At 36.0% G+C, this 22,179-nt stretch overlaps 1 protein-coding gene across 4 annotated transcripts in view; it reads left to right on the top strand.

Annotated features, from left to right (window-relative positions):
• The window catches only part of FYB1 (FYN binding protein 1), a 117,557-nt gene extending 103,915 nt beyond the window's left edge, over window positions 1-13,642 (top strand). For 3 of the 4 annotated variants that reach the window (XM_061187736.1, XM_061187734.1, XM_061187732.1), the window contains 5 exons: window positions 888-978; window positions 1,927-2,089; window positions 9,815-9,848; window positions 12,571-12,602; window positions 13,389-13,642. In XM_061187736.1, the coding sequence (XP_061043719.1) occupies window positions 888-978; window positions 1,927-2,089; window positions 9,815-9,848; window positions 12,571-12,602; window positions 13,389-13,411 (343 nt within the window). In that variant the 3' untranslated portion in view covers window positions 13,412-13,642. Of the gene's footprint in view, window positions 1-887; window positions 979-1,926; window positions 2,090-9,814; window positions 9,849-12,570; window positions 12,603-13,388 lie in introns of those variants that run through there. The other variant, XM_061187733.1, reaches the window with a different exon arrangement.
• Window positions 13,643-22,179: the final 8,537 nt, after the last annotated feature.

Genomic DNA, 22,179 nt, shown 5'->3' with positions numbered 1-22,179 from the left:
AAATAAATCAGTTACAAACAAAACTTTACCTTATGTAATCAAAATTTTGATTACCTTAGGTAATCAAAATTAATGTCAGTGTTTAAAATTTTTCATTATTCACAAATATTCTGATTTTTTAAATTCCCTCCTACAGAGTCACAGCCTTTCCCTAACATCCATACTTAACCCAGGAATTGTTCACAACCTTGGTTGCAAATTAATATCACCTGGGAGCTTTTAAAATATATATGTCAGTACTTGGACCTCACTCAATTTAATTAATTAGAATTTTTAATTAATTTAATTTCTGGGAATTAGACAAGGGCAGTGGTATTTTTTAAAAACTTCCCAGGTGATCCTATATGTGGCCAGGCTGGAGAATCACTACCTCAGAGCTGTTCACCTCTCTTATAATAATTGGCTTTAGTTGGTATCATGAGATATGACCCTGGCTTTGTTTTAAGTAGATTATATATAGATAAATTTTTTAAGCCATAAAAATCAGTCTTTCACAAAGTGTTCTTTTTTAAAAAGCCTTTTCTATGACATTAGCCAAACCACTTAATTATCTAGGAAGGGTTGAAAAATATAAGGGGTTCAAGAATAGGTTGAATCATATGAAACTGCTGATATGTAACCATGTTTAAACTATACTTCAGTCATTTTATACCATTCAACATAATACATTATCTCTCACTTCCATTTTAACTCAGTCTGTATTCTCTTGAAGATCTATTCTGCATTATGAAATGTCATCATTTATTACAATGAATGTACTTGATTTCTAACAAAGATAATTGAAAATGAAATTTAACAAAAATGTAATGTTATGAATTGTCTGTTATACACTATTCTTCTTATATTTTGAAACTAAATGCTATTTTATGTGTGTTCTGCCATCCTAGTCAAGGAGCCAAGGCCAAGGCAGAAGAAAAAGACCCTAAGAAACTAAAAAAGCAAGAAAAAGAAGAAAAAGACTTCAGGAAAAAATTTAAAGTACGTTTACATTTAAATATCATACAAAGTTCAAAGTGCTAATGAAAAAATTGATGATTTTTAAAAGTGTAATTATCAATATCACAGTTCTCCATCACAACTTTATTTTCTACAAAATTTATTTTAGATTTAAATTTATTCCTATAAGAAATTAAGTAAACTCTCATACATGCACAATATATGTACTGTGATAATCATCTAAATTTAGCTGTCCTTTGAAACTTAATAAGAAGGTAAGCTAAAAATAGAATAGATAAAAAAGATGTGAGATAGATAGATATATGTGAAATATTATTCAGCCGTGAAAAACAAGGAAATCCTGCCATTTGTGACAACATGGACAGACCTTGAGAGCATTATACTAAGTGAAATAAGTCAGAATGACAGAGACAAATACTGTATGACATCACTTATATGTGGAATCTAAAAAAACCAAACCCACAGAAATCAAGAGTAAAATCGTGGTTACCAGAGGAGGGGAGCATGGGGAGATGTCTGTCAAAGGGTACAAATACTCAGCAGTTAGATGAGTAAGTTTTAGGGATCTAATTACAGCACGGTGCTTATAGTTAGCAATACTGTATTATATACATGGAAGTCCCTAATGGAGCAAATCTTAAATGTTCTCACCATAAAAAAAGAAGTGGTAGTATTGCTAGGTGATCAAGCCAATAGAATTTAAGTTCTGATGGTTATCATTTTGCAATATATGAGTGTGACAAATCAACACATGCATTACATCTTAAATTTTAAAAAACTCTTTATTTTAAAAATAATTATTAGGTTGATGAGGTTATGAGTGATTTTCCTCCAAAGAAGTTTTTGTTATTTTTTGAAAACAAGGAACTAGTTATTTAACAAAGATTTTCTTAATAAATCTGTCAATAAATGAATTAGTTTAATAACACACATCAATCAATAATGTAAATGCTTTTCCTATTTTTCCAGTATGATGGTGAAATTAGAGTCCTCTATTCCACCAAAGTTGCACCCTACTTAACTTCTAAAAAGTGGGGGAACAGAGATCTACAGGTAAAGCCTGGAGAATCCCTGGAAGTTATACAAAACACAGATGATACAAAAGTTCTCTGCAGGAATGAAGAAGGAAAATGTAAGTCACTATTTACTCTTTATAGATAGGACACCCCAGAATTTAACGACTAAACAAGTTTTAGTGATCACTCCTATTTGTATTAACTGTTTTTGCTCCATGCTTTGTGAATTGTGGAAAACATTAAGAAACTGGAGATCTTGCTGTGCTGGAATCAATGTATTTTATTTTAATTTTTTTTTTCATTTCCCACCTGCTATATTTGGCACTGAGTTGCCAAAGTTATGCCAAATTAGTGCTTCTGAAAATGTGGTCCCACAGACCACCAGCATCAGAAAACTCCTGTGTGTATTACCATTCTAACACCCTGGACCCACCCTTGACTTGCTGAGTCATGTGATCTGGGAGTCAGACAGAGTCTGTGATCATAACGGCTTCCCTAGTTTGCTCCTATGTACACTAAAGTGAGAACCACTCTGCTAAAGTAGCGAGTGGTTCTTGCTCTGGTCTGGTTTGAAATTATATCGCATATGTCACACCTAGAATCTCCAGTTTTCCTACCTTGCAAATTCGCTTGTTTTCACTTCCTGTTCGGCCACATTTAATACGACATTCTATTCCAAATAAACACGAGAGAGTCCTGTCCTCTCTGACTTTCTCAGCTACTAAAGCTGGCAGATGGAAATGTTTTTGTCCAGTTTTAAAAGGAAGCTTATTTCATTTAAAGTCCAGGGAAGAGTAAGTCAAAATTATGTTGTCCTATATTTAAAATTGAATAGCCAGCATGACTGCCCCATATCAGCTCGGTACGTCTGCACGGAAAACACAAACTCTGAGCTCAATTTTAATGACAGGAAGGTGACTCAGGGACAGGAACCCAAGTAGATTTTTTAAGAATAAAATACAGTGACTCAAGGGTGGGGAAAATGGATCTAAAGTTTTTATGGAAGGGGTGTGGTTGGCTTTAAAAGAAAAAAATGGAATGTGGGTGCAAAGGATAACAGGCAGGGATATGTAGCGTTACGACTTGAAGGTCACTGGAGATAATGCAAAGATGGAGCTCCAGAAGACAAAGAAAAGCCCCATTCAGACCAGGATTTGTGAAGATGTACCCCCAAGGAATAGTCTTAAATGCAGAATAACTACATGCTTTAAAAGGTCATCAAAATATTTTAAAATGTTCAAATTTTTAAAATTATTAAATAAGTTATGATGAATATACAAACTGAGTATTTTCCAGGATGATTATGATGGCATGAGGAAATTCTCATGATACAACAGTAAGAAAAATAAGAAGCCTGCTTAAAGTAGGATAGGATTTATTTACAGCCATGTTAAAAAATACGTAAATAAAAGAAACCAAACTAAAATCCTAATAGTGGCTGATTAGGGTGATGGGCCTAAATGATATGTTTCCTTCCCTCTACTTTCCAAATTATTTCACATTTTTCACAACAGAGAATTGTTCTAGTACTTGTCATGTGGACCTTTCTCCAGAGGACAAGCTTCAGACTTATCTTGCCCTGCTGTCCTGAGATTTCTGTCCCCGCAACAAATCCCATCTAGAGCAATGCTCCTCGACTTCAAAGTACATACACTTCACGCGGGGATCTTGTTAAAAGTGCAGATTCTAACTTAGTAGGTCTGAGGTAAGGTGTTCTCCCAAGCTCCCATATAATTGATGCTGCTGGCCCATAGAACATACTCTGAGTAACAGGATATAAATGACCTCAACAACAAACAGGTATAGATACAGATGAGCAGATGTAGATTCAGCATCAAACACAGAAATCCAGAGGAGACTCCTACCTAGGAACCAGTAGACCTTAAGAATGAGGAAAAGCAACAGCCATTCTGGGATAATTTGTAATCTGCTATCATTTTCTACTTCAACATCAATAATTCTAAATACTGCTATGAATACTGGAGGACTCCTATCCTCTCAGAATTTATCATCTGTTAAAAATGAGAGGTGAAAACATTACATGACATTCTGGTAGATAAAATCAAGGGTTCCTTGTAACTTTTATCTTCTTTTTTTTTTTTTTTTCTGGTGCAGGACCAATGCACTTTACAATTCTCAAGCTCACTGATAACTAATTCAATTCTTAGGTGGTTTTGGGGTCCATCTCGAACAGAATGAAAACCAGATGATTATATCGGTAACACTTGCGTACTAGTTGTTTTTTATTTATAGACTTTCTTTGGCCTGGACTTTGTCTTAGTTTGGCTTTCCCATTCGGGAGGAGATTCTGGGATACTCCCATGAGCACGTGGAGAAGTAGACTGGGAAGAGAAGGCAGCTAATAAAATCTTGTTAATAAACTAGGAAGAGAAGGCAGCTAATAAAATCTTGAGAAGGCAGCTAATAAAATCTTGTTATCAAAAAAAGGTACACTTGGGTAGTAGGAGCTTAATCAGTTGGGAACTCGGAGTGGCAGTGTTATCCCATCTGGTGGGAAACGAACTGGGGTACGTATACATCAACTCCCTGTCCATCAGGAATTGAAGCCTACTCCTGGGCAGGTGGGAGGGCCACCAAGAGCATCTGCGATTGCATTATTCCACAATTCAGTGATCATATCTGCTTAATTTCCCTTTTATTTTTCCAAATCTCTTGCTTTTCTTAATTTTTCTAAAACTGCTGGTTAGTCTTTCCTTGAACTGGATCCTTAACATGTTTAATTTTCTTAATTTCTGATCTATTCCTCAAATGCCTCCATAGGATTTGGGACAATTGTTGTATGGATTTAACCCTTCCTCACCTGGGTTATTGCAATAGCCTTTCAAATGATATGTCTCCCTTACCCTTCTCTCAGCCAATCCACTCACCATACTGTTACCCAAATATTATTTTTAAACACATGAAGTCTTTAGGGTTAGTATATAAAAACCTTTGTGATCTAGCCTCACCTTCATCAACTATTTCCCATCTGCAACTAACACTCCAGAAATATAAACTACTCATTTGTCATTCCCTGAATAAATTATGCTATTTCATCCTTCTATGCTATTTTATTCTACTTGGAATGCCCATAAATTGTCTATTAAAAACAACCCAGTTGTCATCTAAAATTGGAAGCACACTCACTCACTCCTCCGCAGCCACCCTAACACAATTAATCTCTCCCTTGCTGCACCATGCCACTGCTGTTATTGCTGCCACTGTCCTTACTGTTTTTCCAATCTATTACTCTTATGAGACTGAGCTTGAGAGTAGCTTCAGTGAAATGTTCTCAACATTGTATTGCCAACACATTCTACACTGCCTGGCACCTTGTTTGGGGCTTGCTGAATTGAGTATAACAATTTGGAGATTGCAGTTGGATAACCAGATGAAAATCTGACATACTGACATTCACAGGAAGAAGTCCGTTGACTAGTTTAACTTGTTAGAAGACAGAAGTTCTCTGTCTTAGCCATAGTGATGTGGTTCACTTGTTGTGTATCATTTGGGAGACTCTGAATCTTTCAGTTCCTTTTTTCTACATCTAATTAGCGGTAACGACATTTGCAGTCCAACCCCATGATGACCCTAACATTTTCCTTACTTTCTATTCTTCTTTAATCCAGCAAAAAAAAAAAAAGAAAACCATAGTTTACTTAAACCTAATTTGTAATGATAGATATGAGAGGCTAAATCATTAACAGTAATCCCTTCCCACTGTGGAGTAGAGTACAAGCCACTTTTACAGGCATTATCACACTTGATCAAGTCTCACCCACTGACTTGTAGAAAAGCATATTGTAGAGGCATTGAGATCTTAAATATATATTTCTGGCACATTCCCAAATGTTTAGAATTTCTCGCTAATATTTGTGCATGTTCCTCAACTCAAAGTCTCATAAGCTGTGAGTTTTCCCACCTCCTGTCACTGGAGAAAATTTTTCTACAAAAAAGTAGAAAAATGTTTCTACAGAAAAGACATGAGCTGAGTTATTTGTGATCAAAATGTTGTCCATTTCCTTGGGGCATCAAAGGAAGGGGAATTTTAAAGGTGCTTTGGGTGTCCCCAAATCCAATTGATCATTTCTTTGCTTAGGTAATTTTGGTTTCGATTTTAAAACAACACGTGTTCACTGAAGAAAATTTTTGTATTCAGAAATTTAATGTCACCTAATTTGAAGCACTAAAAATAAGTAGGGAGAGAAAAAGAGAGAGGGAAACAGAACATTTTTATAGAACTAGGATAATAATTTATATTTAGCATTATACACTGCATTTTGTTTTTAATTTCTATTACATTATGAGCATTTTCTCTTGAAGTCGGATGTTGTTCCACTTGCCTTAGTAAATCTATGCAGTATGACTTTATTGTTTTTAAACTGCATGAGGCCAAATTGAGTAAGTTTAACTTTATTTCTGGACTTGCTCACAACAAACGAAATAATAAGGAAATAATAAAATTTGTCATTTTTATTGAGTAAAAAATTTGAAAATGTTAGAACAAAGATATTTTTCATTTTTTCCAAAGACGGTTTTGTATATTCTTGGTAATTTTATATTCACAACACCCTTCTGAAAGGTGAGTCATTAGTCCTGGGACACATCTGCACTGTAGCAAGTAAATGTTTTGGGAAGAAATTAACTGGCACATATGGTGGGTGGGTGTTACTTTCTTAACCAACTCTACCCACCACATATTTCAAAACATTTGTTTCAAGTCACTGTGTTCTGTTCTATGAATGTGAGATTTCCTAATGATAATTTCATACTGCGTGTGAGAATCCCTGGTGTGCCAGTGCCCACGATATTATAGAGCTAACTAAACACAGCAGCCACTCTGCATGTTACAGAACTATGATGAGGTTTTCTGTTTATTTCATTTGTTTGTATTTTTCATTACATTCCCTATGATGAATGTTCATGGAACATGTGAGCAGAGAACATTTTTCTACTGCAAAAAAAAAAAAAAATTGTGTCTAGGAACTATCATGGAGAAGTTGTTTAAAACTTCACGGTAAGACACTTGTTTTGACACTGTCATGAATCATGCTTGTGATAGAATGAAGTTTCAGCAGAGATTTTTAAAGGTACTAGACAGCAAAACCTATGCTGTATTAAAAGTCGTTAACCCTGCAAAAGTGCTATATAATAGTGATTTTATAGTTTATGAGCCCCAAATGATCACATCATTTCAGGGAACTAAAGTAGAGCAGCACAGAACCATCTCACACCCCAACCCCTTGATAAGTTTGTTCTTAAATAATACTCACAATCATTGATGTTTATGTAGCTCACACAACAACAAAAACAACAAAACAGCAACAACATTAGAGCTTTCAACAAAAGAAAAGGCTGCTCCATAGAACTCTTGAAGAGTCAAGACATAGGAGGAAATGTAATAGGGATTTGAGAAGCTAAGAAAATACATTTTTTTATAATAAATTTTGTGAGGTTAAGTAATTAAGCTGTATATCATGAGTTATTAACTTTGGTCATTGAAAGGACTGTTTTATGCCTAATTACAGATAGTGTTTTATCCAGGTCTACACAATTTTAGCATAACTAAGTTTTAAAAAGTAGATGACCTACAAGCACAAGAAAATAAAAACCTTTTATTTCCAGAAATGGTGATTATATTCTCTTTGTTTTGGATTTTGTTTCTCTTGACCTTCTAAATATTTTTTACAAACAACAACAGAAATATATTTGAGGCCAGAATAATTCCAATCTCTGGCAATACTTTCTTACTTCTTATACATTTCTCTAATTGTCTACATTCTAATATTAGTTCAGACACTTTACAAAGCCCAGACAACTCCCAATGAGATTGACTTCATTGTTAAAGGCTTCAGTCGTTATTTTTAAATTATTAATTTAAACATGAATATCATGGGAACACTTACTTGTATTGTTTTATTTTCCAATTTGTTTTAAGAGAAAATTCAAAATGAAAACATAACCACCAATTTTAACTAACGAAAAAAAAAAACTTTGTGACTCTTACTGTCTGTAGAAATGGTTCACACTTTATGTTAGCCCTAAACATAAGTACAAGTAAAGACAGACTTCAATTATTGGAAGCCTGACACAAAATCCACAATTTGTTCAAAAAGTCTGTTATTTGCACAGAGTTTCTCTTTTGAGAGACACACATAGAGTTGAATTTGTTAGAGATGAGATTATCCCCCTTTAAAAATTATGCTAAATGATGATGTCTACCTTAACTTTTTTTTAAGTTTTGTTAACGTGAAATGACTGAAAGAACTGTGGAATCAAAGTCTACCCAAGGATCATAGATATTAATTTTAGATGACCTTTATATTAATTTTTCCACTTCTTTAATTGAAATAAAAAGGAAGGTGTAACATGGTCTAATTTTTCATACTTTGAGAAAAATATTACTTATTGTACTTTTATCATTTTGACATATGCTTCATTACTGCCATGCTGCAGGAATTCAAAGATAACTTTGATTCTTTATTTTCCAAATATGATTCTTATGAACAATTTTCATCAACAAGTAGTTAATTTCTTGACAAAATATTTTGGTGGAATTTTTTTTACCCTGGAATATTTCAAGGGAAAGTTCATTTTCTTAAATTTTAATCTACAATTTCAGTTGTATGATTCTAACTTTAAAAAAATCTTGCATGTTAAATCAATGGCAATATGATATTAGTATGTTTACCTAAGTTTATTAACATTGGTATTAATTTTTGCTTGTGAGCTTCCTGCTTTATCAGTTTTTACACATTTACTCTGATTTAGAACCTAAACTAGATCTGAGGTGGAGCAAAAACAATAGATTGACTCAGCGAAAGAAGTTATTTAGAAGCTGTATTGACAAGACTATAAATGGTACTAATCTCAAGCATACAACAGTAGCTAGGCGCTAACACAAAACCAATAATTCCAAAGGTTAGTAACATTAATTAGATGTCAGCAGACATTTTCTTAAGAAAAATAGCCCATATTTTTTCTTAGGAGTATTTTGCACAAGAGGGGCAAAAATAAAGTGAAAAAAATCTTTGCTTTCTTGTATAAAATGTCTATTTTCCATTTAACAGAGGAATCACTAGAATCCCTGATACGTGCTCTTCTAATAATTATTTGTTCCATGAAAGATGAAAATGCAAATGTTGACGCTCTGTCAAATGGCAAAAGCAATAGTGAAAGATCTTTCACGCTGATTGTAAGAGAGCTGTTTTGAAACCATTTAGAATGCACACTCCCCCAAGTAAACACTAGATTGCGGATCTGAAAGGGGAATGGATCACAGTTCTGACTGTTCAGTATAATAAAATTTGAGAAGTTAAGTCTTAGACCTGGTGATATTTAAAATCCCTACCTGTGACCTACTTTTGTCATAGGAGAAATTATGCTTAATAAATTCTTAAAACTTTGTCACATGGGTAACACCTTAAAGAAATAGAGTAAAATGTGAAAGAAGCTTGTGCTACAACCTACAGTAGCTTAGAAAAGAAAATCTTGGTTTTTAATTTAAGGGGGAAAGGAGGAAAGATTGTAAATGGAGGAAAAGAGTCATGTAGGAGAGAGAGAGAAAAAAAAGTTAGAGAGAAGAGGAAAAGTTATAAAGCAGAAACTAACACTCCATTGTAAAGCAATTATACTCCAATAAAGATGTTAAAAAAAAAAAAGGAAGGAGAGAAAAGTGGACACAAATAAGAAAAATAAGTCATATTTGGAGATAGATATAATTATTCAATACATTATATCATATCTTTTAATTATTAAATTTTATTTCAATTTCTTTAAAAATAGTAGGGATTTTTCAAGTTTGTACTGTTAATAAAATTTATTTTCTTTTTCTTTCTTAGATGGTTATGTCCTTCGGAGTTACTTGGTGGACAAGTAAGCCCATTTTCTTCTACTACTATACTTCCAAAAATAATTATATGCTTTTCTTTAAGAAAGATTCCTAATATCACTTACATAATATAATCTACTAAACTATCATAAATAAATTTTAAAACAATATGCTATACTAATGTCAATATGGTAGTACCCATAACGAAGTTAGTTTTGATAAAGTGTCACTCTTTTAAATATAAAGGAGGAGCCCTTCTCATTCGTGATTATACAGTTCATAGTTTTATATATTCATTGGATACAGACATTGCAAATATTGCAGACAGGTCAAAACCACTAACACTTTCATTAATACTTTGCATTTCGCTAGCTATTAATGCAGTTGATTGAATTGAATTAATCAGGTATCTATTAGTGTCTGCAGAGTAGGTACAAATATCACCTGTTAACGGTTTATAGCTTGGCCCCTAATTGAAGGCTTTTCTTTACTCACACCAGGCATAGTAGAGTATTAAGTTGCCTTTTTTGGAAGCATGCCAGAAAAAGATAGTGGTCAATGATTCTTCTATTTTTATGAATAGGACATTGTCACAGTCTGGTACTAGTGCGATTAGAGTCCACCCCCAATGTTATAAGATTCTATTCCAAGTAAACCAGTGCAAGAAATGAACTCCATTATCAGGGTAGGTCATATACCAATACAGAGATTTACAGAATTCAGCATGATTAAGGAATCAAGGAAGATTCACAAACTGTATCCATAAACAACCTGACACCAATCAGAAAGAGGCAAAGCAATGTTAAGGGATCTGTCAGCAAACCAGGAAAGAGTCAAAAGAAAAATAATCACAATACTTTTATTTTCCTCAGAGCATTAATCACAGTAGTAGGCATGGGACTTTTCAATAGGTTTTACTCTATGAAAGATACAAATTTTAAGGAAAGAATGCGTGACAAATAACGGGACCATGTCTTCATCAGTGATTACTACAGGATGATTAAGAGAGAATTCAGAAAGTGTACTCTCTAAGTAATTATTGCTTTACCACCTATTGAAGTGAATACTTGATAAAAGTTTATTGAATGAATGCTAGAAAAAAATCTGTCCTCTTTGCATTTGTATCAGATTTCCATTAGCCAAATCCTCCCTCAATCTCAGAGAAAGGATCCAAACAGAAGACAGGGAACTCACAGCATCTGCCATAGTTGGCAGCAATTTGAAAAGCCTGCTGCTGCTTCCATGATAAATGCACAGAGGTAGTATAGGAACCAAGAGTAGGTCTGGTCTAAATGACGAAGTCACCTTACATTTGTGTATCCTACGTTTCAAGGCTATATTAATATTTATAATTCTTTCTATTTTAATTACTTGCATATCATTCTCTCCTCCATTAGATTATAAGTTTCTTGAAATAAAAGCTGTGTCTTATTTATATCTCCTGGTACATAGGAGGGACTCAGTGTGTGTGTGGAATAGAATATTTCACAAAGATTCAGGGCCAGATAAAACCTAAAATGTGTAAAACTCACCAGAACTATTATTATGGATGCCACCTATAACCACAAATATTTTTAAAATTATATAACATAAGAATCACCATACAGTGACTTCCTTGGCAATCCAGTGGTTAAGACTCCATGCTTCCAATGCAGGGGACATGGGTTCAATCCCTGGTCGGGAAACTAAGATCCCACATGCCGCGCGGCATGGCCAAAAAATTTTAAAAATAAAAAATAGGACTTCCCTGGTGGCGCAGTGGTTAAGAATCCGCCTGCCAGTGCAGGTGACATGGGTTCGAGCCCTGGTCCAGGAAGATCCCATATGCCGCGGAGCAACTAAGCCTGTGCGTCACAACTACTGAAGCCCGCGGGCTTAGAGCCCGCGAGCCACAACTATGGAGACCGAGTGCCACAACTACTGAAGCCCACATGCCTAGAGCCCGTGCTCTGCAACAAGAGAAGCCACCGCAATGAGAAGCCCGCGCACCACAACGAAGAGTAGCCCCCGCTCGCCGCAACTAGAGAAAGCCTGGCGTGCAGCAATGAAGGCCCAACGCAGCCAAAAATAAAATTAATTAATTAATTAATTATAAATAAATAAATAAATAAAATATATAAATAAAAAATAAAAAAAGAATCACCATACAAACCATATACTGGCTGCTTATTTTGTAACCAATATTTATATATTTTAAATTAATATTTACAAATTATAATTAGAAACATTGCAAAAATGATGCACCCATTTCCTATGCCAAATATTTTTGTATTTGCTTCAACATTTGAAGTTCAAGTGAAAGTAGTATAAATCTGATATTACTGAACATAAAGAATCTATCGCAGTTTTGGATTAGGGCCCCCAGTGGAGTACTGTGCCATGATTTTTCAGTTTGTTCAGTTCAACAAACACTATTGACCAAGGACAGCCGTGTGCTAGGCTTATAGTTCTATCTAAAGATGAGTAAGGCATGGTCTATGCTCTTGGGGCATGTTTTCATTATTCTGTATGTCTATGATATGGAATAAATTGTGTGTGTGTGTGTGTGTGTGTGTGCACGCTTTAAGAATGAAACAGAGGATTAGATTAAGTCAATGAAAGGAGATACAGATGCATATGAAATTTCTTCCCACTTATAAATGTAACTTCTCACCCTTAAATGCCTTGTGTCACATAAAATCACATTATTAAACTTATAACCTAAATATTGCTTTAATGTTAAGAAGATTCTTTCTTTAAAATAAAATTTATTTTCTACATTTACAGTGATGGAGAGATTTATGACGATATTGCTGACGGTAAGTCTCACGTGGCACCCAGCACAGAGAACAGTCATGGTGAATTTACTGTTCTTACAAATACTGAAAATAGCTTGCTGGATTAATTAAAGCCTTCCAATCTGATTAGCATTTGAATCACCTGAAAATGTTAAGAAAGGCAAATGCCATGGTATAATGAAATAAAATTATTTTTGAACATGACTGAAAATCACGGAAAAATCTCTTATTTATTTTCTTTGAAAAAAAAGAATGAAATATTAGTGTATTTTTCATTATACCATGAATCTTAATAAGAATTGCTTTTATCCACAAAAATATTTGTGCTTCGACAGTAAGTAGGTACTTATTTCATAACCTGTATTACTCACTAGTATTATCTAAGCATTGTACATTTCTAAATTATGATCTAAAAAATTAATTTCACCTGAAATGAAGCATAGTGTTAATTATGTTCCTTTTAGTCTCCTTTTAAATGTATGATTCTTACTAATACCTAATATTTTCAACCTCATTCAGAATTACTATCAAAAAGTACGTTTAATTAAGTACCAGGTAAAATAATCTTGAGTCTCATTTTGATAGAGAATAGATTTGTCCAGAAACTTTATTTGGAAAAGTACACTGAGCAATGAATGTTAAATAAATATATGGCCTTCCATTTAACTGCTTTTTCATAAAGTGAGCCAATTCTCCTGTTTTTATCCTAAACCAGGAGAGTATGAATCATTTACATTTACAACGTTGGAACACTTAGAGGATACGTATTTTGTGTAACTAATTTAAATTTGTATTTTCTTCTTTTAGGTTGCATCTATGACAATGACTAGTTCTCAGCTTTGGTCATTCTGCTATGTTCATTTGATGCCAATGTGAAGTCTGGGTTTTAATTGGCCTATGTTATCAGGTATCATAGAAAATGAATGCACAAAACTAGTTATTACCATTTGTTATAAAATTCTGATTATTTTTATACATTTTGAGATTTTGGACTTAGAAAATGATTTCTCTGCTTAATCAACATCTTGGAAGACTGTATCAATGAGATGTAAGAAATATTAAATACCAGTTCTGCCTCAGCTACAATTATGTAAGCACTTCTTTTAGACCATCAATAGACAACTCTCCCTTCCTAAAAAAAAAAAAATCATTTGAGAAAAAATGGCTGTTGTCTAAAGAAATATAAAGAACAACAAAAATATAAGGAAGGAAATTTTTTAACTTTTCATAAGAAGAAAAACTCTTGTTTATACGTCTAATGATCCTATCTTATATTCTCTATTCAAATTATCTATCTTTTAAAAGGCAGGGCTGTCTCCACTCTTACTGGTGGGTTAAATGTTTTCAAAAATTATAGTAGTAGCAGAACTTTTGTATAAAGTTTGTCCCTATTTGTTAATTATGAATATTTTTTAATTATTTGACGAGAATGTGTGCAATTAGTATGCACACCTAAGATTAAAACTGTAGAAGGGTCTAAAATGTTTTCTTTTTGTAGATTCATATGCTAACCATATAATTCTGTTTAAAATACTGTTGTAACTAGAGCAAATATGAATGAAGACTACCCTAAAATTATGAAGAATGGAAGAATGGAGTTCAAAATTAACTAGCCTTTTATGGCACCTCTTTACTATGAAGACTCTTTTAAAGGTTTCTGTTTTTGTTTCTCAATTACCTCTATGGAAAAAAATTTTTAAACCACTTTACTGGAAAGTTGGCCAGCAGAGGAAATACAAATTAATAAACCTTAGCATTTGGGCTGGGGTGTTTCCTATTGGTACGTACTCAACCAAAAACAACCCAAAAACAAAATGTGAAGCATTTGGTTTCCAAATGCTAAGAACACTAAACACCACAATACAAAATGCAGAAACCTAACACCCAAGAAAATAGCATATTAGGAAATTTTTTCACAGCTTCCAAAATATAAATTGAGCAAATCCTAATGCTGGCTCTGCTACTAATGAACCATGATGTGTTATCGGATAAATTATTTCTCCTCCTCCTACTTTTCTCATCTGCAAATTTCAGGATTAGACTAAGTCAATTTTTCCCGACGTTTTCACTGTCAGTTACCTCAGATTTCTATAATCCTCCCTCTACCCTAGCCCTGTGTTTCGGAAGTTTTGCTGATTTTTAAAACTCATTGATTAAATAAAGATTAATGCATTATCCATGTTTCAATATTGCAAAAGCCAATTGGAGAGTCTAAAGAGTAGCCCCACTGAATTGAAATAATTTCAAGTAATTGTAAAGGAAGTCAAAGTCTTCATGTGGGTAAAGTGGGATTTCTATTAGGTGCTTTGAAATTTAAAAATAGATCATCAACTACTATTGTTCAATGTATATATTCTGGGGGTCTGAGGCCCCCAGATTAGAAGTCACTGATCTCAAAGACCCCCTCCAATTATGAAATATTTTGATGTCTACTTTTTGATAGGGAGAGCCTATCACGTGATGCTCACGTGATGAATTTGTTTTAATACTAGATAAAATTACATCATCCAAAAGTGGTTTTTGTTTGTTACATTTGGTAACAAATATACAAAATACACTGACATTATGTTTCCAGTAATTTTATCTTCTGATTGAGAATGGTGTAAACTCAATACAATGTCAGTTTTTAAAATTCTAAATTATATCAAGGGAATCTTTCAGAGTTATGGTTTATACACCAAGAAACAGACACATGTCTATGAAAGATTTATGTAATAGACAATCATCTTAATATAAAAGAAATATCTGAAGTATTAATTTTAATATACTAAATATTATTTCTGTTATGGTTTTATGTGAGGAATTTTGTTGTGTGCGAAGAGCGGCAAATAAATAATACCTTCAGCAGATAACTTTGCCTCCTACTTGTCAAGAAATCAAGGCCATCAGCCTTTCTGTCCTGTAACTTGACCCCAAATCTATGAGTCTTTGAGCCCATTTTTACCTCTTTTGATTTACGCCTCAGCGGATGGGGTGGTACCTCCTGTTCAAGACCAAACCTTCCACCACTGGTGCCCTTGATACTTTGCCTCCTGTTTTGTGGTAGAAGTTGAGACAACCAAGTACAGTTCCCTTTAACTTCCTACAACGTTCAACCTTAACCCTATCCAGACACTATCCCAGAAAATAAGATGTCACTGCTTAGAGTCAAAGCCACAACCTGTTATCTCAACGTCTTTCTACCTTCTCTGGAGTCTTCATCCTCCACAATTAATTCATTCTCAACGTCCGTCTTGCACCTCTTCCCCATCCCTCTTTCCCTCCTTCCCTTCCTCTTTTCTATCTTTAACATCTTCCATTCTGCAGATTCCCTTCTCTAGGCTTACAAACATACCTAAGTCTTTCCTATTTGAAAAACAGCAGGAAACCTTGCCTTGACTCCAAATACCTCTCTAACTACAGCCCATTTCTATCTTCCTTTCCTCATCTCATTGTCTTAAAATAGTAGGGTATATGGAATTCCCTGGTGGTCCAGTGGTTAGGGCTCCCATGCTTCCACCGCAGGGGGCACAGGTTCAATCCCTGGTTGGGGAACTAAGACCCCTACATGCCACCCGGAGTGGCCCCCAAAAAAAAAAAAATGGTAGGGTATATGTGGCAACCAGGAGAATGTGCCTCACAGACTTTCAACCACGGAGAGCTTAATTAACCAAAGGCCCCAGCTTCTACACTCTGAAATCCATCCCCACAGTTACGCCAATGCCACGTTTCCCACAGACTGCTCCTGTGTAGCCAGCAATTGAGCATGGCAGGCCTGTTCCTGAAAGATACATAAGCTTCCAGCAGCCTGGCTAACCCTTCCTTACCCCACATAGCACTCTGAGATGCTTCTACCCAATCATCTCCGCCTCCTCCCTTCATGAGGTCAGACTTGCGTTGCTGCCTGATGGCTCCTCCAGCCTTCCCCGGCTCCCTCCCACTTCCTCTGACACATGTATTTGTGCCACCCTCCCCCCCAAAAAAATTACTACACTTTCACTCCATCTTGGTGTTTGCTTTCCAGAGGACCTGCACTGAACACAGTAGCACTGGAGAGTTTGTAAAAATACACATCCTCCTCAAATCAACTGAATCAGAATCTCTGGGGAAGAAACATTTCAATCATTATTTTTAATTGAAGTATAGTTGATTTATAATGTTGTGTTAGTTTCAGGTGTACAGCAAAGTGATTCGGTTATACATATATATAATCTATCTATTTTTCAGATTCTTTTCCCTTATAGGTTATTATAAAATATTGAGTATATTTCCTTGTGCTATACAGTAGATCCTTGCTGGTTTCAATCAATTTTTAATTAACTCTAAATATGAGTTTAATGCTTAGCCAGGTTTGGGAACCTCTGGCCTCTATTCACCCTCTGCCACATTCTCAAGTTATATTCAATCTTCAACTTGCTGCAGTCTGGTCTCTGCTACAATTACTCTCAAGTCAGCTCTATGTGGCTATCCCACAAGTACCTCTAACTCACATGACTCAAAACTGAGCTCATTCTCTTCCCCCTTTCAGTTGATGATCCCTCTTGTAGATTCTATCTCAGTGACAAATGTATCATCCATTTGCCCAAGCTCGAAACCAGAAGTTTCTCTGCTTCTGCTCATTCATTCTCAGTGTCCAATGACTCATCATTAAACAGAGCTCCCCAAAATACTCTGTCTTACTTGTTTTATACTCCTATACTTTACATGGTATTTGAAGCCTTTTATTTTATATTTGATAATGAAAGTATAAATGATGTCTGCAAAGAATGTGTTAATCCAGTAGGCTGCCACTGTAATTTTTCCTTAATTGCTGTTTCAAATGCCATAAGAGGTTGAGTAAATTGATGGCTGAGAAATGCCAATTCGATTTATCAACATGTGGATAATAGGTGACCTTAGAAAGACTGAAGCAATCAAGACCAAGCTGACTGCAATGGTGCCCTGTGTTAGGAAGCAGATTCTGGGATAGAGTTTGGAGTATCTATTAGGGATCAACATCTGTGAAAGGAAGGGGAAGAAACATGACTGAGCAGAGAAAGCAGTGAAACTGGGATCCAAGCCCAACATCCTCAGCCAACCAGATGGGGGCCTTCGGAATAAACTCTACCCATCAGCTGTATCACCCTTCAGGCCAAAATGGTCAGTCTTTTTACCTCTGCCTCACTCATCACCATACATGGGCCACCCTGGGAAGGGCATGACCTTGTGCAAGATGACACTGAGTCTGAGGCAGACCCTGAAGAAGCAGACAGTTTGAGGGAGTCTGCAGACCACATTCCCCTCAGCAGGGCAGCAAGTACTTCCTTGAAGGAGGTTAGCATCCCATGTCCACAAATGGACTGAGAGGTGAATGGAAGGTTAGAAAATTGAGACAGACATAATGGACACCTCTTTCCAGAAATTTTACTGTAAAAGTGAGGAAAATGATATAAGTAATAGCCAGATGGGAAAATGAAGTGAAGAAAGGGCTTTATTATTTTGTTCTGGGGAATAGTTTGTTTGTTTCTAAGAAAGAAAAGACTTGAGCTTATTCAAAACCTGATGGGAAGCATCCAGTTGGGAGAAAAAGGTAAAAAGATGATAGAGGTAATGGACAATCAAAGATCTAAGTTTCTTAAAAAGATGGAGGATTGGACAGAAATAGACTGCAAATTACAATTATTTTCCCTGGCAAATTATGTGTCATGACATCTGTAAAATGCTAAGCATTGTTCTGGACACATCATAAGGACTCAAATATTATCACATTATTATTATGACTAATTTTGAAATACATGCTGATGCTTGTCACAATTATGCCACATACTTAAGGGTTTATTTTAGTGACTACGTATGTCATTTCTTCTGCCTCCTGCTTGAGATTATCAGCTAAGTTACATAACCTTCAATAAGAATCTAAACTTTGCTAAGACTCAGGATCTTCATTTATAAAATATGAAAGTACGTACTTTACAGCGCTGTGAAAATTAATTGAAACTATGTACTTAAGCATTTAGTACAGTGTCTGACCCATATTAACTTTTTTTTAAAGGTATCTAGATACACTGTTTTATCTTTTTTAAATATTTATTTATTTTATTTATTATTTATTTTCCTTTTTTTTTTTTTGGCTGCGTCAGGTCTTAGTTGCGGCACATGGGATCTTTGTTGAGGCATGCGGGATCTCTTCATCACGGCACGCAGTTGTGCCGTGCGGGTTTTCTCTCTCTAGTTGTGGTGCGCAGACTCCAGAGTGTGTGGGCTCTGTAGTTTGTGGCACACATGCTCTCTAGTTGAGGTGCGCGAGCTCAATAGCTGTGGCATGCGGGCTTAGTTGCCCCGAGGCATGTGGGATCGCAGTTCCCCAACCAGGGATCGAACCCGTGTCCCCTGCAATGGAAGGCGGATTCTTTACCACTGGACCACCAGGGAAGTCCCTGACCCATGTTAATTTTATCATTATCACCTTGCTTGCTTGTTTGCTATTATACGTTTTGAACATGTCAACTGAATGGAATTCTGTTGAGATGAGCATTATTTTAATGATGGCAAACTTGCTCTGACTCCCAGTTATTTACCAGCTGATATTTGAGAGTAATACAGAAACAAGATTAAACACAATAAACAAAAATTAAAAAATAATAAATAAACCCAATGTCTGAGCCAGGTCCAGTTCCTGCATCTGAGTTTCAGGTTACAGTGTGGACATCTTTTTTTATTTGACATTTCCTGCAGCTCTTAGGGAGACAGTCATCCTGGTTTTCATAATAGAAACATCTGTTTTCTAATTCAGTGACAGTTTTCACCCTGTTTCATTGAGGAAAACATTAGGCTGTGTATATGTTCTCCTGGAGTAGGCTGGGGCATAGTCACAATCTTCAGCTTTAACTGCAAATTTGGCAAAATAATGGATGTGCAACAGGCACCTCTCGTCTCTGGGGGTTCATCTGCATGCAGCAATTCCTCTCTGTCTCCACAGCCTATTGAAGTAGAAGAGTTTTCCAAATGTCAAAAAGCCTGTTTAAACACCAACTTATTAATGGTCTTCCTACTGAAGTTTAGATAAAGATTCAGAGTTCTTGGCTGCAAGCAACAGAAATTAACTATTGCCTTTGCATAACTCACTCATGAATCCAAGTCCCTAGAGAGAGAACTCCATTGACTGTGGTTAAGCCATGTGCCTGCCCACATGGTGAGGGCAGGGAGGCTCCTAATGCTTCGGCTCCCAAGTGAACGAAAGTCACCTAGAATTATCCTCTCAAGCAAGATTATACTCAAGATAATTTCCCAATACAAAAATCAGAGTGCTACCAAGAAAAGGGGACCTAACCTTGTCAGTAAAGCAGGCAAGGTATGTATGTGTGTATATGGGTATATATATATATACACATGTATATATTTATTTATATATATTTATATGAAAGACAAAGATATATTTTGTTTATATATTAAACACATAGTAATATTTCTCTTCTACAAGAAATATATATATATATATTCTCAGTTTTCTTGAAGAATTTGGTCTTCTATCCTTCCTTGCTCACTTTTGATAGAGACATAGAGCAATGGTTCTGTCCTATAAGAAATACCATAGTGCCAAACTGATGATCACTGGCAACTGATCCTCATCTTTGATGTGGGGACAATAGAGAATAGTAGGGACTGTGGCAAACAGTAGAATATAAGCTCTGTCTACAGGAGTGAGTGGCTAATTATACTGGATATCTCCTGCTTGGCCCTCCAGATCCCCCCTCCAATCCTTTCCACCCTGCTCTGTGCCCCTCAGGACTACCCTTTACGGGCTGACTCAAGAGGCTCCCTTGACTTATGGCTTCCGGTTTCACTCGGCCATTGAGGAGCACTACCAGACACAGACAGAGAGTGAGGTTTGGATATTTATTCCTCTGGCTTCCTCCCTGAGGCATTGTCATGAGCTGGCTGTGTCCTTCACCCAAAGTCACAGCTCTGGCAGACAGCCTTCTCCATTGTGCTGCCTCTCTGGTTCCATTGCTTCTCCCTCTCCTTCCTCTGAGGTTGCAATCGCTCCCTGAGGTTACCGGTTCCAGGGTATTGCCCTTTACACTGTGGTTTCCCAGCACACTGTCCACACATGTGTAATCAATCCCTTTATTAAGCCTTCCTCAAATTCCCCAGTTTGAGTTTGCCATTTGTTTCCCACTTGGGCCCTACTGATGTATGACTCAAATCTGATGGATTATGGGCCTGGTGTCGGTAGGGTCTCCAATTTTTCAAAAGAAGCGATATCAAGGTTTATATATATAATTCCTACTTTTTTTTTTTTTTACTGCTGATTCAAGTTTTCTTGAAAGCACTATTCAGACCAAACAAGTTATCCTAATTATTATCCCAAATTATTATGGGCCACATTTGACCCATGGGGTCCATCCGTAACGTCAGCCATTTATGATGGGAAATAGGTGCAGCACAGGCCACTCTATAGCTATCCAACTTGCCAATAATGAGGAGCCTTTTTGTGTGAGTGAGTGGTGGACAAAATTTATTTAGTGTCTATAACAGCCAGATTCCATTTCTGTTAAGAGCACCAAATGCCACTGAGAGGTCTAATAGGAATACAATCATCAAAAAACTAATGCTGTTGCACACAAATTCCTTGGCATCTGATATATTACAAATGCCACGGCCTGGAACCAAATAGAAATCTAGAGTCAAATTGTGGTTTGGGACTTGCCCAATTGAGAATGATATTCAATGGCTAATATAAGCTATTTTCTTTATTTGTGACCAAGTTTTTATAAGCAAAGGAGATCAAAGAAATACCTTCTAAGTCTACCAATGTCAACCCTCTCATCTCAGTTCTTAGAAATAGATCTTTGAAATATGGTAATATTGTTCCAAAACTTTAAGTTGATGAAGGGTTTTATCCAGGCATGTAAACTCTCTCTTCCCTTTCAAATTCATGATTTAACAAACACGTGTCATCAGCTACTGAAGCTTAACTCACCATCATTATCTCTGGCAGCACTATTGAAAGTAAGCCTTTTTTAAGTTAGGATGAAATTTAGGTTATTGTACTTTAGCTAATATGACATGCTTGTCAGAGCTTCACCCTAAACAGTAGAAACTGTGTTAAGAAAAGCACTGAAATGCTGTTGCCAGCCACACACCTCAGGGGACCGAAGTTTTCTTTGGCTTTCTCATCTTTAACATGTATAGATGTAAAAGAGGTGTGCTAAGCTATGCTGGTTACTAACCTCCAAGATCTAAATAAACGTATAGGACTAGAAAACCAAAAGCACAGAGTATTCAAGGACACGTAAAGGTTTTCTGTGCATTTGTCTAGAAGAGAAACAACACAAAAATCTCTCCTATTCCTAATATGGCTATAGAAGTAGACTTAGGAAGGTTTCTTAGGTTGGGTCCCCTAGAAACAGAACTTGAGATTGGAACTCTTGTGTGAAGGATTTGTTGAGGGGAACCTCCCAGGAGAAACCTGTAAGGAGTAAGGAAGCAGGACAGTGCAGGACGAGAAGGTAGGCAAAGACATGGATCCCAGCCCAGGCTCAGCCGGATTCCAGAAGGAAGCTCTGGAGCAGGAATGGCTCCACTGAGTCATGCCACACTGAAGCCAGGTATCTGGGCTTGTATCCCCCCCGTCAAC

This window comes from Eubalaena glacialis, chromosome 4 (genome assembly GCF_028564815.1).
Source record: "Eubalaena glacialis isolate mEubGla1 chromosome 4, mEubGla1.1.hap2.+ XY, whole genome shotgun sequence".
Taxonomy (NCBI): Eukaryota; Metazoa; Chordata; class Mammalia; order Artiodactyla; family Balaenidae; genus Eubalaena; species Eubalaena glacialis.
The sequence above is the reverse complement of the archived record's forward strand: the minus strand, read 5'-3'. Positions and strand labels throughout refer to the sequence as shown.